At 42.1% G+C, this 13,789-nt stretch overlaps 1 protein-coding gene across 3 annotated transcripts in view; it reads right to left on the reverse strand.

The window, feature by feature from the left end:
* The window catches only part of Gak (cyclin G associated kinase), a 63,497-nt gene that overhangs the window by 21,157 nt on the left and 28,551 nt on the right, over positions 1–13,789 (reverse strand). For all 3 annotated transcript variants that reach the window (XM_029544928.1, XM_021210177.2, XM_029544929.1), the window contains 7 exons: positions 11,929–11,978; positions 11,259–11,407; positions 10,336–10,458; positions 9,227–9,360; positions 4,547–4,741; positions 4,008–4,125; positions 3,485–3,564 (listed from right to left, as the gene is read on the reverse strand). In XM_029544928.1, the coding sequence (XP_029400788.1) occupies positions 3,485–3,564; positions 4,008–4,125; positions 4,547–4,741; positions 9,227–9,360; positions 10,336–10,458; positions 11,259–11,407; positions 11,929–11,978 (849 nt within the window). The remainder of the gene's footprint in view (positions 1–3,484; positions 3,565–4,007; positions 4,126–4,546; positions 4,742–9,226; positions 9,361–10,335; positions 10,459–11,258; positions 11,408–11,928; positions 11,979–13,789) is intronic.

Raw genomic sequence — 13,789 nt, forward strand, 5'->3', positions numbered from 1 at the left:
CGGATGTATGTATGCTTCTCTTGTCAATGCTCTTGCCTTACTTATAGAGCCAGTATACTCAAATAAAACACATTTCTGTGGTCTGAAGTATCCCCCAAACTCAAGCAACAGTGCCACACACTGGACACTTCAAAAAAGAGAAATAAGTTTTTTGTTTTGTTTTTTTTTCAGACTGAAGTTTGAAAAACTGAAGTTATTGTATAAAAGATCTATATAATGATTTGCTTACTTGTTCTGCTTGCCAAAAAAGAAAAAGAAAGAAAAAAATAAATGACATCAACTGTAATTTATCCATTCTGTGATTGGGTATCCACAAATACATGAATGGTCTGCTGCTGCCTCACTGGCCCTTCAGCACACTACACCTCTACACTGCTATCTCTCAAAGCTTTTCACCTTGTCACTGATAGTAATGGATCTTTAGCCTACATTTGTGTGGTAGGTTCCATCACTTTTAGCCTTTTTAATCTTTACATATATATTTCTAAAACATGGTTCCTGTAAACTACACACATTTGAGGTCTAATTTTTTAGTTGGGTTGTTTACTTAACAACTCCAATATTTTGTATATCTGGAATCAGACCAAAACACTAGGGATGAATCTGTTGCTGTGTTGCTTGTCTTCTGTCCATCTCTGTTGGTTCTGTTTCTTCCTTTCTTCATTCTGATCTTACCTATATTAAATTATATTTTGTGTTCCACATTTCATCTCCTCTATCTTTATTAAGCTCATTATTGCTTTCTGTGGAATCATAACAAACTTCCTTGACTTGCAATTAACACATTGCTGACTTTCAGGCCTCAGAGGCTGAGAGATCATTTCATATCTTGACTCTTTGTGCAGCTGTTAGGTATTTTACTACAAACAAATCTCGTTCTTTCTCCCCCCCCCCCCCCCCCTTCTCCCTCCCCTCCCCCCCCCCCCGTTTTTTCTTAGATAGGATCTTTCTACACAATCCTAACTGTACTGGAACTTGCTATGTAAACCAAGCTGGCCTCAAAGTCACACAAATCTGACTACTTCTGCCACCCAAATGCTGAGACTAAAGGTGTGCACCACCATTTCCAGTTCCAAACAAATCTTAAATCAGATGTTAATGAATGATTTCCAATGTGTTAGGCAGTGAACATACACTTAATTTTACTCACTACAGTGAGCATCCCAATTTTCCTCATAGCTAGTTATATCTTATAGCTAGTTTCAGGCTTGCTTCTAGTTTGTTCTGTCTGCCCTTTGGTACTAAACTGCCTCTCTCTGTTTCCCTGGACACATCTACTAAATTGATCACACCATATAAGGTCACTTTCCCTAAATACAGAATCTTCATATTTCCATCACTCCTAAGATGATACTGCCCTGACTTCTGGCTACTAGCTCTTCAGTTCACTGACAGATGTTAGCCTTGCCACTATGACAATCATGACATCTCCCTATCAGGTGCTTTCAGCAATTTAACTAAGTTCTGAAGCAAGGGTTTCTCTTTTTGTTATTTGCAAACACTGTGTGGTATGTACAGCCCTGACACCTCATTGGCAGATGTCAGCTACTTTTCCAGGAGCTGAGTCTGCTCTTCTCCTTTGCCGTCAGACCTAGCATTTATCTGTCTTTTCAGGTCCAGTCTTCCTTCACCTCCTCTGTGCTCAGTCTAAAAAATATATTCTTTACAATAAACAGTGACCGTTCTGCTGCCAAGACAATTCTCACATTCCTCACGTCAGCTGTGTTTTCAGGTCTAGAAATCATATCTGCCTTGTCTCCACATTCTAGGTCTGCTGAAATGCTCCATTTTCACCTCTGATTTCTTTTTTAAAAATTATTATATTTTAATATATTTAATTTGTTTGTGTGTGTGTGCATGCATACAAGAGTTACAACCTGAATTAAGAAGTCAGAGAATAATTTGCACGAGCTTGGTTTTTCCTTCCACCCTATTGGTCCCTAAATCAAACTCAAGTCACCAGGCTTGGTAACAAGTACCTTTATTTTCAGAGCCATCTTGCTGGCCCTCTCCTTGATTTCCTGTATATATTGTCTTGATCCATTTTCTGTTGCTGTAATATCATAACTGATTCAGAGAAAATAAAAGTGTATGCTTTTCATGGTTCTGAAGGCTGAGAGATTGGAGACTGGGGTTGAATTTGGTGAAGGCTCTTGACTGGCGGCAGCTTTGTAGGGTCCTAGTTGGCTCTGGGCCTCATATGGTCAGATACAGTATCCTATCCCAGGCTTCTTCCTCTTATATAAAGTACAATCCCAATGTTTAGGGGCCTGTGTTCATGGCCTCATTTAATCTTAAGAGCCTTCCAAAAGCAAGACCCAGACACCATAGTCAGATAAAGTCACCAGGTCTCTTAATAACTCTCAATGGGAATTACATTCCAGCATGAACCTGGTGGAGGCATTCAAACCACTTCAATACTAATCAGATTAAAAATTCTTTTTATTAACTCTAATATCTGATTCATGTAACTCTTCTGCCTCCATTTTCTTGGTCTTCAATCATTTTGTCTTTTTCAAAACAAAACAAACAAACAAACAAAAAACCTGACCATGCTTCTATGGTGGTTGAAAACCACAGAAGTTACTGTCTGCAAGAAAAAGAGTAAGGCACCTGCAATCCCAGCACTTGTGAAACTGAGGCAGGAGGATCAACATGCCTGGGTAACATAGTTGGTATGAGTCTAAGCTACAGAGTAAGAGACCTTGTCTCAAACAAACAAAGAGTAAGGTATTAATATCAAAAAGATACAAATGCAAGAGATTAGCAAACACCATTTATATACCTACATAGTCTTCTGGAGTTGTGACCTGTGGCATGCTCTGTCTAGTGCTTCCACTGGGGGAATGAAAAGAACAAGAACACAACATGGCAGGGGGCATACCCCTGGACACTCTCTGCTCATGCCTGGAACCCTCATTTCCTTTTTACGCAGGGCTGATAAATGTGCTTGATGATGAGGAGAGTCCACCAGCAAGACCCACACAGGTGAATCTGAAAATATATCATGATGCTTATAGGCTATACCAACAACCTTGAAGTGGTAAGTGATGCCAGCTGTTCACCACAAGCTAGAGTCTATTGCTAGAACCCAATGTACACATCTAGCTTCTAGAAGGTAGAACCAGAACAAAATTTCCCAACTCTGTACTGAGCAAAGAATCAAATATAGAGTAAACTTTGCTACACCACTGGTTATGCCACATCCAGACTTAACTGGCTAAACTCTAAAAAAAAATGCATAAGGTCAGTCCAAAGGTATCAGGTACCAAGTGGAAGCTAACTTGGGTCCTTCATAAACTGTGAGGGACAGGAAACACAAACAGGCTCAGGGCCCAGGTTCAGCTTTACAGTCAGCATCACGTGGCAGGTCTCTCACTTGCTAGCCTTTTTTTTTTTTTGACTGACCCATATGCATGTGTTCAGCTAGTGGTTCTGGGTACCTGTCCCTCTCCAACAGCAGCACAGTGCAACACCAACATACTTTGCAAATTTCACAGTGGTTGCGTTTCGAGGCACGAACCCAGTGTGGAACTGGATCTGGAACATTTTCATAGACGCCATCTACAAGAAGACCAGTAGGAGACCCATTGAGAGTGCATACTAACTCTGGATCAGAGTTCTTCCCCAAGAATATAAACTGCCAGATTGGGTCCAACTAATCTGTTCTTCTCAACGGAATTCAAAGCACAGGACAGATAAGGTAACACTATCTGGAGGCTGGGCCCTGCCAAATGCTTGGTGAGAGTAGAGAAGATGGCTACACAGGGGCTAGAGCAGCTTGGGCTGAGGCAGGAGAGGTGCCAAGACTAAGTATAACAGCTCTTCATGAAGATTACGGCTTATCCTCAATGGGGAAATTCTGGACCTTTCAGGCTAAAACCCCCTTTGCCCTGTGCCATATATAGTGAGCATTGAGGACTGGCACAAACACTAATGGAACAATAGCTTATAGCTCACTGGGTTGTAAGGTCAATCCAGAGGCCAAATCACACAGTAACACTCACCTTGGCCTGCAGCCTCCCTCCTAGTGTGGATCTGGCATGGTAAATAATGATGAGCACATCTCCTTGAACTGTTATGCCCAGGGGGATGACAGCTTTGCCATCCTCAATTTTAAATTCCCTAGAACACATTGAGACATTGGCTTATGTAAGTATAAACAAACAAACAAACAAATAAACTGAGAGCTCTAAGATGTTACCAAACACTTGAATACATACCTTCTCTGGATGTTTGTGTACCAAGTTATTCCAAGAAGTCACTCTTTTTTGTTTGTTTATTGAGACAGGGCTTCTCTATGTAGCCCTAGCTGCCCTGAAACTTGCTCTGGAGAACAGGCTGGCCTCGAACTCAGAGATCCACCTGCCTCTGCCTCCTGAGTGTATACACTCTTGTACATAACTCCCCTTTTACCACCCTCAGCCCAACATAAAATCATTTGCACTTAACACAGGTCAATCAGAACACAAGGTAGATTCTGCTTCAGAAGTTTGTAAGGGGACTCAAAACAACAAGGGGTGAGAAATCCCAAATCTGTACTCACTTCATCCTGTCATATTCCTGGGATGTGGTGGTTACACGCTCCTCTCCAACATAGACCTCACAGAATGGTCGGCAGCCATTCCTCTGCTTGCTGAACAGTGGCACAGGGGTCATGACAACAGATTTCACCAGCATTGGCTTGCTATGGGGCGTGATGGGCTCCTCTGCCACCATGTCACAAACATATTCAATGTACCTAAGGTAGACATGCACCTGTCACCCAAGCATGTGATGTTTCCTCAGGGGACAGAGACATCAGACACCTTTCCTTCTCAAATATAAGTATTTAATGCCATAAATCTCCCTTTGAAGGTTTGTTTTAGTTGTTCTTCAAAAATCTGATACCATATTTTTAAATCCCTTGAGATTTTCTTTTTCACCCATGATTGTTTAGAAGTTTCATTTTAAAATATTTAGTGTTTTCTAGATTATGTTAACGGTTTCTTGTCTTATTAACCCTTAAGGCTGAGAACATATTTTGCATGTATAATTTTAAATTTTTTTTTTTAATTTAGGGGCTGGAGAGATGGCTAAGCAGTTAAGACCACTTGCTGCTCTTTAGAAGACCCAAGCTTAATTCTCACAACCACATCAGACAGCTCACAATGGCCTGTATCTACACACACACACACACACACACACACACACACACACACACACACACAGTCTTCAAAAAAACAAAACTAAATTTGTTGAGGTTTAACTAATGGCTCAAAATAATGTTGCTTTGATGTTCCACATGCATTTGAAAGAAATATATCTTTCAATTTATGGTGAAATACTCTACAGCAGTCAGTCAATGCTATGGAGTCACTGATTTTATGTGTACTTATTCTACTGACTACTGACAGAAGGGATGTTAGGAGTCTATGTCATCATTTTAAGATTTATTTTTATTTCATGTTTGCCAGTGTTTGTCTTCATGTATACTGGTCTACACGCCACTTACACACCTGGTGCCCTGGGAGACCAGAAGACCTGAAGCCGCTGGGACTAGAGCTGTACATAGTTGTGAGCTACCATGTGGATGTTAAGAGTTGAACCCAGGTCTTCTCTGCAAGAACAGCAAGTACTCTGAAACTTAGCCATTTCTCTAGCTTTGCCACACCATATAAATTTTGATTTATTTTAAGACAAAAGCCACATAACTCAGACCAGCCTCAAGTTTCTTATATAACTGAAATTGGCTTTGAATTCTTGCCTCTAACTTCCAAGCACTGGGATTACAGATATGTGCCTCTATACCCGGTTGGTTGTTTTGTGGCTTTTTTGTTTTGTTTTGTTATTTGTTTGAGCTAGGGTTTTGCTATGCAGTCCAGGTGGTCTTGAACTTATGGTCATTCTGCTCCCGCCTTTTCAGTTCTGAGATGACTGGTATACATCACCATGCTCAGCTTGAATTGATTTTGTCTACTGATGATAGAGCTTCTCTTACTTTCTTTTGGGGAGTATTGTAGTGGGACATATTTGTGTCAGGCTCCCACAAGTTGTGTCTCCTCTGGCAGGGGAAAGGGATGAGAACCAGCTATCTTCTTCAATCAACATGGGTGAAGAGATGCAATTCTCCTGTAGACTTGTCTCAGTTGCAAGAGACAGGAAACTGTGGAAGCCACAAACTTAAGTCTGTGTTCATGTGATGGTTAACCAAAGGCAAATGGAATGAGGGTATCCACAGCTGAGTCTGTAAGTAAAGCCAAAATGAAGGGGAAACAAGGTTTCTTGGATGTCAGAGGTTGAATCTTCACCAGGCAATGTGGCTGTGCCCCCAAATGCAGTCTGTGACCAGAGTAGGACCTATTGTTGGTGTGACTCATCTCTTCAAGTGTCCACATCCTTGCTCTTTGACTGGAGCTCTTAGATTATTTGTGCTAAGTTTCAATGCCAACATGCTATGGACTAAAATTTGTATTTTCTTCTACTCATGTTCTTGGCTTCATTTTTCTTCTTTAATTCACTCTAGCTAAGTAAACATTTTTATGCATTCATCTCCTTTCTTCCACTGACTTATTAATCACTGTGTTTAAAACAATCTTCAGGTCTTGCATGGTGGAGCACACCTTTAAGGCTAACATTTGTGAGGCTGAGGCTGAGAGGCAGAAAGATCTCTAAGAGTCTGAGGCCAGTCTGGTCTATGTAGCAAACTCTAAGCCAGCCAAGGTTACATAGAGTGGTTACAGGTCTCAAAAAAAAGGTGTGTAGGATCTGAGTTCAAGGCCAGCCTAGTCTACATGTGAATTCCAGGACAGGCAAGGCAAAGTAGAGAGTGACCCTGTCTCAAACAAACAAACAAACAAACAAACAACAGGAGGGAAGGGAAGGGAAGGGAAGGGAAGGGAAGGGAAGGGAAGGGAAGGGAAGGGAAGAAAAAATTTCATTTGTTGGTTAGGGGTTTCTGACAGTCTGTAATTCATGCTTTCCTTTCTTGCAAGTGGCTTCCTTCTAGCTGGCTCAGATTGTGTGTGTTCAGGATATTCAGGATGAAGTAAGAAGATATGCAAGGATTGTTTCTTTTTAGTTCTGCTCCTGTTCTCAGAGATTCCTGGGCCTGTGGCTGTAGCTGCTGTGAATCCTAGAGATGCTCATGTATTCAGTGTTTTGTTCTCCACTTAACTTTCCTCTGGTATTCATTTACACATGATTAGTCATTTGCAACAAACCCTTGGGTTTCTGATCTTTTGTTAGTTTTCAGGTGAGCAACACCCGGTGATTTGTCTTTCAGATCACTGGTTTACTCCTCTGTTAGTCAGAGTCTACCCAAGAGTATGAGATTCTCACACTACTACTATGTACACATATCTCAATCTTCTTTGTTTTCCTTGCTAGGGTCGCTGGCAGACTTATCAGCTATTTTAAATTTCCTTCTGAATTCCAATGTACTCTTTGGTTCTGTCTATTTCTCTCAAGACCCAAAGGGCCAAACAATGCATATATTTCCCTCTCCTTGATTTCTGGAGACTGTGGAAAATAGACATTAAAGCACAGACACTCTGTTACAATATCCCAAAAGCTTTACCTGTGACCACCACAGTATTCTGAGTCTTCTCATAAGGTATCCAGCCAAACTGTCCTGACAGCAAGTGCATCATCTCTCCAATGATCTTTAGATCTGGGGCAAGTTGATGGCCTGAGGGTCCCAGTTTGCCATGGGCTTTAAAGTGGACAGATGTGAAGTTGCCACAGTAACTGTTAGGACATGAGTGACACTATGCCACTGTACCTCCACGAGACCAAAAGATTCATGGTAGAGTACCAAAGACATTGTCTTGTTTTATGCTTCACACACTCAGTAGCTCTGCTGCTCATACCTCCTGCCCAGCAGGACCCAACATGTGGAAAACAGCAGCACAAATGGCTAAGAACTCAATCTGCTGAAATCCTTCCAGTCACCCCTAGCAGAGGCTAGAACAGGGACACAGATGCAAAGCCACTCTCATGTGACCTGAGGAACACACTGCCACCATGACTCTACCAACCAGGCAGTAAGTAACTAAGGTGGGTTCCATTCATAAGAGAATTGCACACATCGGGAAGAGTACTAATTATTCCCACTGCCAAACATGGAGCCCCTTACTGGCTTAGACCTTTGCCTTATAATAGTATCCATGTTGGCTTTTTGCTTCATGTTCCACCCACCCACTTTCTCAGAGGAGGTTGTTTTTCCATGTTTTTCCAAGTACTCATTAAGACAGAGGGTGTTTATGATGGATGGACAGTGTCTCTCTAGAGGACTTCCAAATGAAAGTCTTGCTCTAGGGAAATAGTAAATATTAAACATGAATGGACATAGTTGGTAAATGTGGTAGTCCCATAGTGAATGGACAAGGGGACAAAGCTAGTCAGAGCCGTAATAATTTGCTTCTTCTTTTTTTTTTTTTTTTTTTGCTTTTTTGTGGTTTTGTTTTGTTTTGTTTTTTCGAGACAGGGTTTCTCTGCAGCCCTGGCTGTCCTGTCCTGGAACTCACGCTGTATACCAGGCTGGCCTCAAACTCAGAAATTCACCTGTCTCTGCCTCCCAAGACCTGGGATTAATAATTTGCTTCTTAACCAGACATGACAGCTCATATATATATATATCAGCACTAGGGTATTGGCCTAAGTTTGAGACCAGTGTAGCCTACATTGTGAGTTCTAGGCCTGGCTAAGGTTCAGAGTAGATTCCTGTGTCAAAAAAACAAAAGGAAAAACAAAAGAAATTGATTTCTTTACACAACAGGTGAATGACCTACTTATGGCAACAGGAATGTCTGACTGAGTCTTATATGCATTTTTGTGACCGCAGAGAAGCAGGGTAATAACACTTCACATTTGAAAATGTGAAGGTTCACAGTGCATTACCAAATAACCTCCCAAATCCACATAAGTTTAGATCCCACAGAATAAGTGGCCAACTAAAGTTCCACATTTACTGGAAAAATCTGGTACCCAACCCTTCAACAGGAGGCTGCCACCACACATCAGAAGCCATCACAGCTTGAGAGTTTCAGTTGAATGCCAACTATGGCTTTTACTTGTTAGGACCTGTGGGCACAGGTCTGGGGATGAGCTAAAATCCACAGTGATACTAACTTGGCCTTCAGTAAACTAGAGTACCTGACTGCAGGTCCGACACAGTGAAAGCAGCACCACTTCAGGGCCAAAAGAGCTGTGGGCATCATTGACCCCAGCAAGGATCACCTGGTACCTTTTGTGGGATGGCCAAATGCCTGGTGGGCAGCGCTTCATGCTGAACATGTACACAGCAGCCTCTGCAGTGCTGAAGAGACGGCAGAAGCACAGGAATGCACAGACTGCCACAGCAGATGCAGCTCTCCCATCCTGCAGTGAAGAAACACTTCTTTCACACATAGGCCCATGCACAGAAAGGATGAGGACTTACAACAGCTCCTATAAACCTAACTATCTATGTGGCTAAGGGAAGGATCTAATGCTAGGTTTGTTTAGGAAACATTTAGGAACGTATATAAATATGCTTCGTGCATTAAGAATTCAGAGACCAGAAGATAATAGTCATTAGCAAAGTACACAGGTTGGCCTCTCAATCAGTTCAAGTTGGCCCTCTAGCCTCACCATGTTCAATCCCTTCCTGAGACCTCTTATCATCTTCTGTTTCTACACTTGTGTTACTGAGAACTGAACCTAGGACCTCTTACATGCTAGGTAAGTGCTATACTCACAATACTCTTTCACTTATTTTGAGTCAGGCTCCTACTACGTTGTTTAGGCTGACATTTACTTTGTGATCCTTCTGCCTCAGCTTCCCAAGTAGCTAAGATTACCAGCCAGTATTACCAGGTCCATCTTACTCATAATTACAGTTGTGCCAGATGTGGTGGTACATGCCATTAACTCCAGCACTTGGAAAATCAAGGCAGATGAATCTGTGTGGGTTAGAGGCCAGCCTGATCTACTCAGTGAGTTCCAGAAGAGCCAGACTGTATCTCAAAAAATCAAAACACAGTTGCAGTACAGCAGAGCTGAGCCCTGAGTGTACTTCCTGTTGGATGTCACACTGTATGCAAGGTACCCAAATCTTTTTCCCTCATTATGTAGTTAGAAAAACTGGAAGTAAAAATTCCCAGATTCTGGAAATGCTGGATGTGCTGCTTGTATCACCAAAAAAGAGTCCTTATGAGTGCTACTCATCCCACAGAAGTAGGAACCACCAGGGAGGAGTCTGTGTCCATCAAGCCCAAAGCTCCAAGCACAGAGGACTTCCTCTGGCTAGTGTTCCCCCATCATACCCAGGACCAATGTTGCTTTGGTTCAGTATATGCATCTAACACAACTCACCATGCAATGTACAACACAGACGTTCCTGTGGTCTTCCCGGAGCCAGGCATGCATGCTCCTACATAGAGTATACAAACTGTGGAGATGTGGTGCCCGTCTGACTGCCCAGCCACACTCAGTGACCTGTAAGGAGAAAGTTCATTCAGCTAAGTTTCTGCACAGTCCCAGTGATCCTGGCTGTCATATCCATAGGGTTACTTTGTCTTTGCCTACAACACTGTTCGTTTTAAAAACAGTTTTCTTTTTTAACCTCTGTGTGCCCATGTACATGCATACACACAAGTGCCAGAGAGCGTACGTATGTGGAGAACAGAGGGAAACTAATAAGAGTTGATTTTCTCCTTCCACCACCATGTGGGCCTGAAAGAACGAACTTGATTGTCAGGCTTGACAGCAGACACCTTTAGCCTCCCCCTCTTCCCGTCCCCACATAATTGTCCTTTTTGCATGATTCTATAAATGTGGTAGCCTGAAACTCTGAGCATCTTCCTCAGCTGGGGTTCTCATTTGACATCCCTCTTAGCTATGTGTGACCTGTGCCACAGGAATGTTTCACTGTTACTGTTAAAAGAACTACCTTTTCCTGTACCAAGGGAGAAAGACACCCTAGTTTCTTGGGAAGCCAAACTCTTCTCAAGGTTCTCTCTCTCTCTCTCTCTCTCTCTCTCTCTCTCTCTCTCTGTGTGTGTGTATGCATGTGTAAAGTGTGTGTGTGTATGCATGTGTAAAGTTTCCTTTAAACTCTGGGATATCTCCACCCCTGGCCACACCTCGAGCCCTAGCCTCTCTGGCAGCTGCTATGGTCAGCTCCCTGCAGCTGCCTGGCACTGTCCACATCAGCCTAGTGCAGATCCATCAGTTAAAACTGTACTTAAGTGGGGAAAATGGCCAAAATCATAAAAGAATAGTTCAAGGCCACTTACCCGGTTGTGAAACTTGGAAGCCCGGTATATCCTTGGAGAAAGGTTGTAGACAGCATAATGTCCTGGATGCTTAGCATCCAGAAACATTCGCACATCCTCTATATTGTTTTTGATTGCTGACTCCACACCTTCTGCTGGAAATGACATCACTGAAACAAAGCAGGCCAAAGTTAGACACTAGGGGATTGCTCTCTTGGGCTGGGCTCACCTCCCAGCCAGGTAGCTGGCCAAACTTAGGCTCTTCCCATCCTATGTAGTGGGATGTATACAAACTGCAGTATGAGAAACATTACAAAGTTAACTACAGATGTCTGGAAGAGCTTTCCCAGTTATCTGATATACACCATGGTCTTTAGGAACACCAGCTTTTCTGATTATAGTTTGCCTAGACTATCTTGTTTTAAATGTACACGGTCCTACCATTATTCTCTCTGTATCCTCAGAGTTCCAATCATACCAGAAGCTGACACTGGCCTTGTCTTTTTAACTGGCCAGGAAATATGCTCAATATATGTCACCTACCCTCTACTCTTTAGGGGTAGTTCTCCAGGTCAAACTTCAGATGGATCATGGCTATCAAAGAAGCTAAAGAGGCACCTTGCACCTTGGCTAATTCCACTGATCCTTTGTCTACCTCCCCGACAGAGGTCAACCATCCAATTAGACATACCTGCAATCCTGGATGTGACGTAAGATATGTCCAGATCACCCTTTGCATAGCTGGAATAGAAAGAACACTCAATTGAAATAGAAAACATATAAGAACTTTAAGAGGGGCCTATGTCCTAGAATACTGAGGTAACCTTGCTTACAGGTTGTATCCTCTAAGTAGTGTGTATGTGCATGTGCACGTCTTGTGTATGACTGCTGTGTAAGCTGACAACCAATGAAAAGTGGAATAAAAGTGGAAGAGAGCATCCCAAGGAAGAGCTTTGGCCATCTTTTGCTTTCTGAAGTATTCTCCAAGGCAAAAACGTTGAGGGCTGATCCTGACAAATAGTAACTAAATCAAGACAGTAAGTAGCATCAGCCATTGATTCCACTGTTCCAGGGGACTGGATAAGAACATAAGAGAGCACACCCTGAGCCCTATGAAGACCTGAAAGGAGACAGAAGACACTGCTGGAGGAGAAAAAAAAAAAAAAAAGAGAGACATCCCAAATGACCAAGATACATTATTGCTCATGGCCACAAAGTCTTAGAAACCAATCCCCTAAGTTGGTTTATAAGACTGAAAAAAAAAATATAGATCAAAATCTACTTAACTTTGCAAGAACTTGGCAACTTATTCTACAATTCCTCTCAAAAAAACAGTTATGCCAGAATAGCCAAGTTTCCTTGGAAAGGAGGAAGATAGGGGGTGAACATTGTTGCATAAGTATTTTGAGTACCACACTATAGCTGGGCAGTGAGGTCAGACAGGAAAGTCAGAGACGGAGCTGAGGTAGGCACACTTGGCATCAGCAGAGTCACCATGGAGTCATTACAGAGAGCCAGGTGGAAAAAAGAACCAACATACATGGTACATTCACTGATGTAAATCTGATTATGGCAATCTTAACATTTTAACATGTCATTTGGACCTATTTATGACAGGTTTACTTAGGTTATAAAGGACTCCCTGAGATAAAAACCAGGATGTACTAAAATGCAGCTTTATCTGGTGCTTACATTTCTATGGGGAAAGGCAGTTAAACAGACAAGCCACAGATCAGAACTAACTAGTTCTAATCTATTTCTTCACAAAACAATTAATAACCCAATAGTAACCAAGATACCAGATATCAGTGATAGATGTCTTTAATTCTAGCACTCTGAAGGCAGAGACAGATTTCTCATCTCTGTGATCAAAGAGAGCCTTGTTTACATAGTGAATTTCAAATCAATCAGGGCCATAAAGGTAAAGAGTGCAGGTTGCAAGTTTGCAGCAAATGGTGGCATGAAAACAACCTAGCTGTCCCTCAAGGAAGACAAGTGTGCCCCAGCATCAGGTCAGGTGTAGGAAAGCAAACCTAAGACACTTGGTACACAATGGGTACTGAGTATCACTTAGGGCTCTACACAGTATACCTTAACCTCTAACCCACTTAAGAAAAATCCAGGGACACTGACAGTTCAAGTCTAGGCACAGGTTCAAGGGTATACAAATTAGAATTGTACTCAGCACAGACAAGAGTAGCCCAGACCTTGGCTTCTAAGACATCAAGCAGCTTCAGGCAACCAAGACAACCTGAAGTGGTCAGTTCTGCCACCTGTCACCAAACTTGGACATCTTCATTGATATAGTCAAAAAATGAAGGTGTTTGCTGCTACTTGTAAGTCAATTTAATAAACATAGGCATTTATGGAACTCTCATCAGCCATGTCTATTCTGTAATCCACAGGCTACACGCCGCCTCAAAGACAGTTATGAATAAAGATCGACACAAAAATCATAAACTTACTTAAAACATCATGAGTTGTTTCAGTTTTTGTTTGTTTGTTTGTTTGATTTTTTGAGACAGGGTTTCTGTGTAGCCCTGGCTGTCCTG

Source organism: Mus pahari, chromosome 13 (assembly GCF_900095145.1).
Source record: "Mus pahari chromosome 13, PAHARI_EIJ_v1.1, whole genome shotgun sequence".
Lineage (NCBI taxonomy): Eukaryota > Metazoa > Chordata > Mammalia > Rodentia > Muridae > Mus > Mus pahari.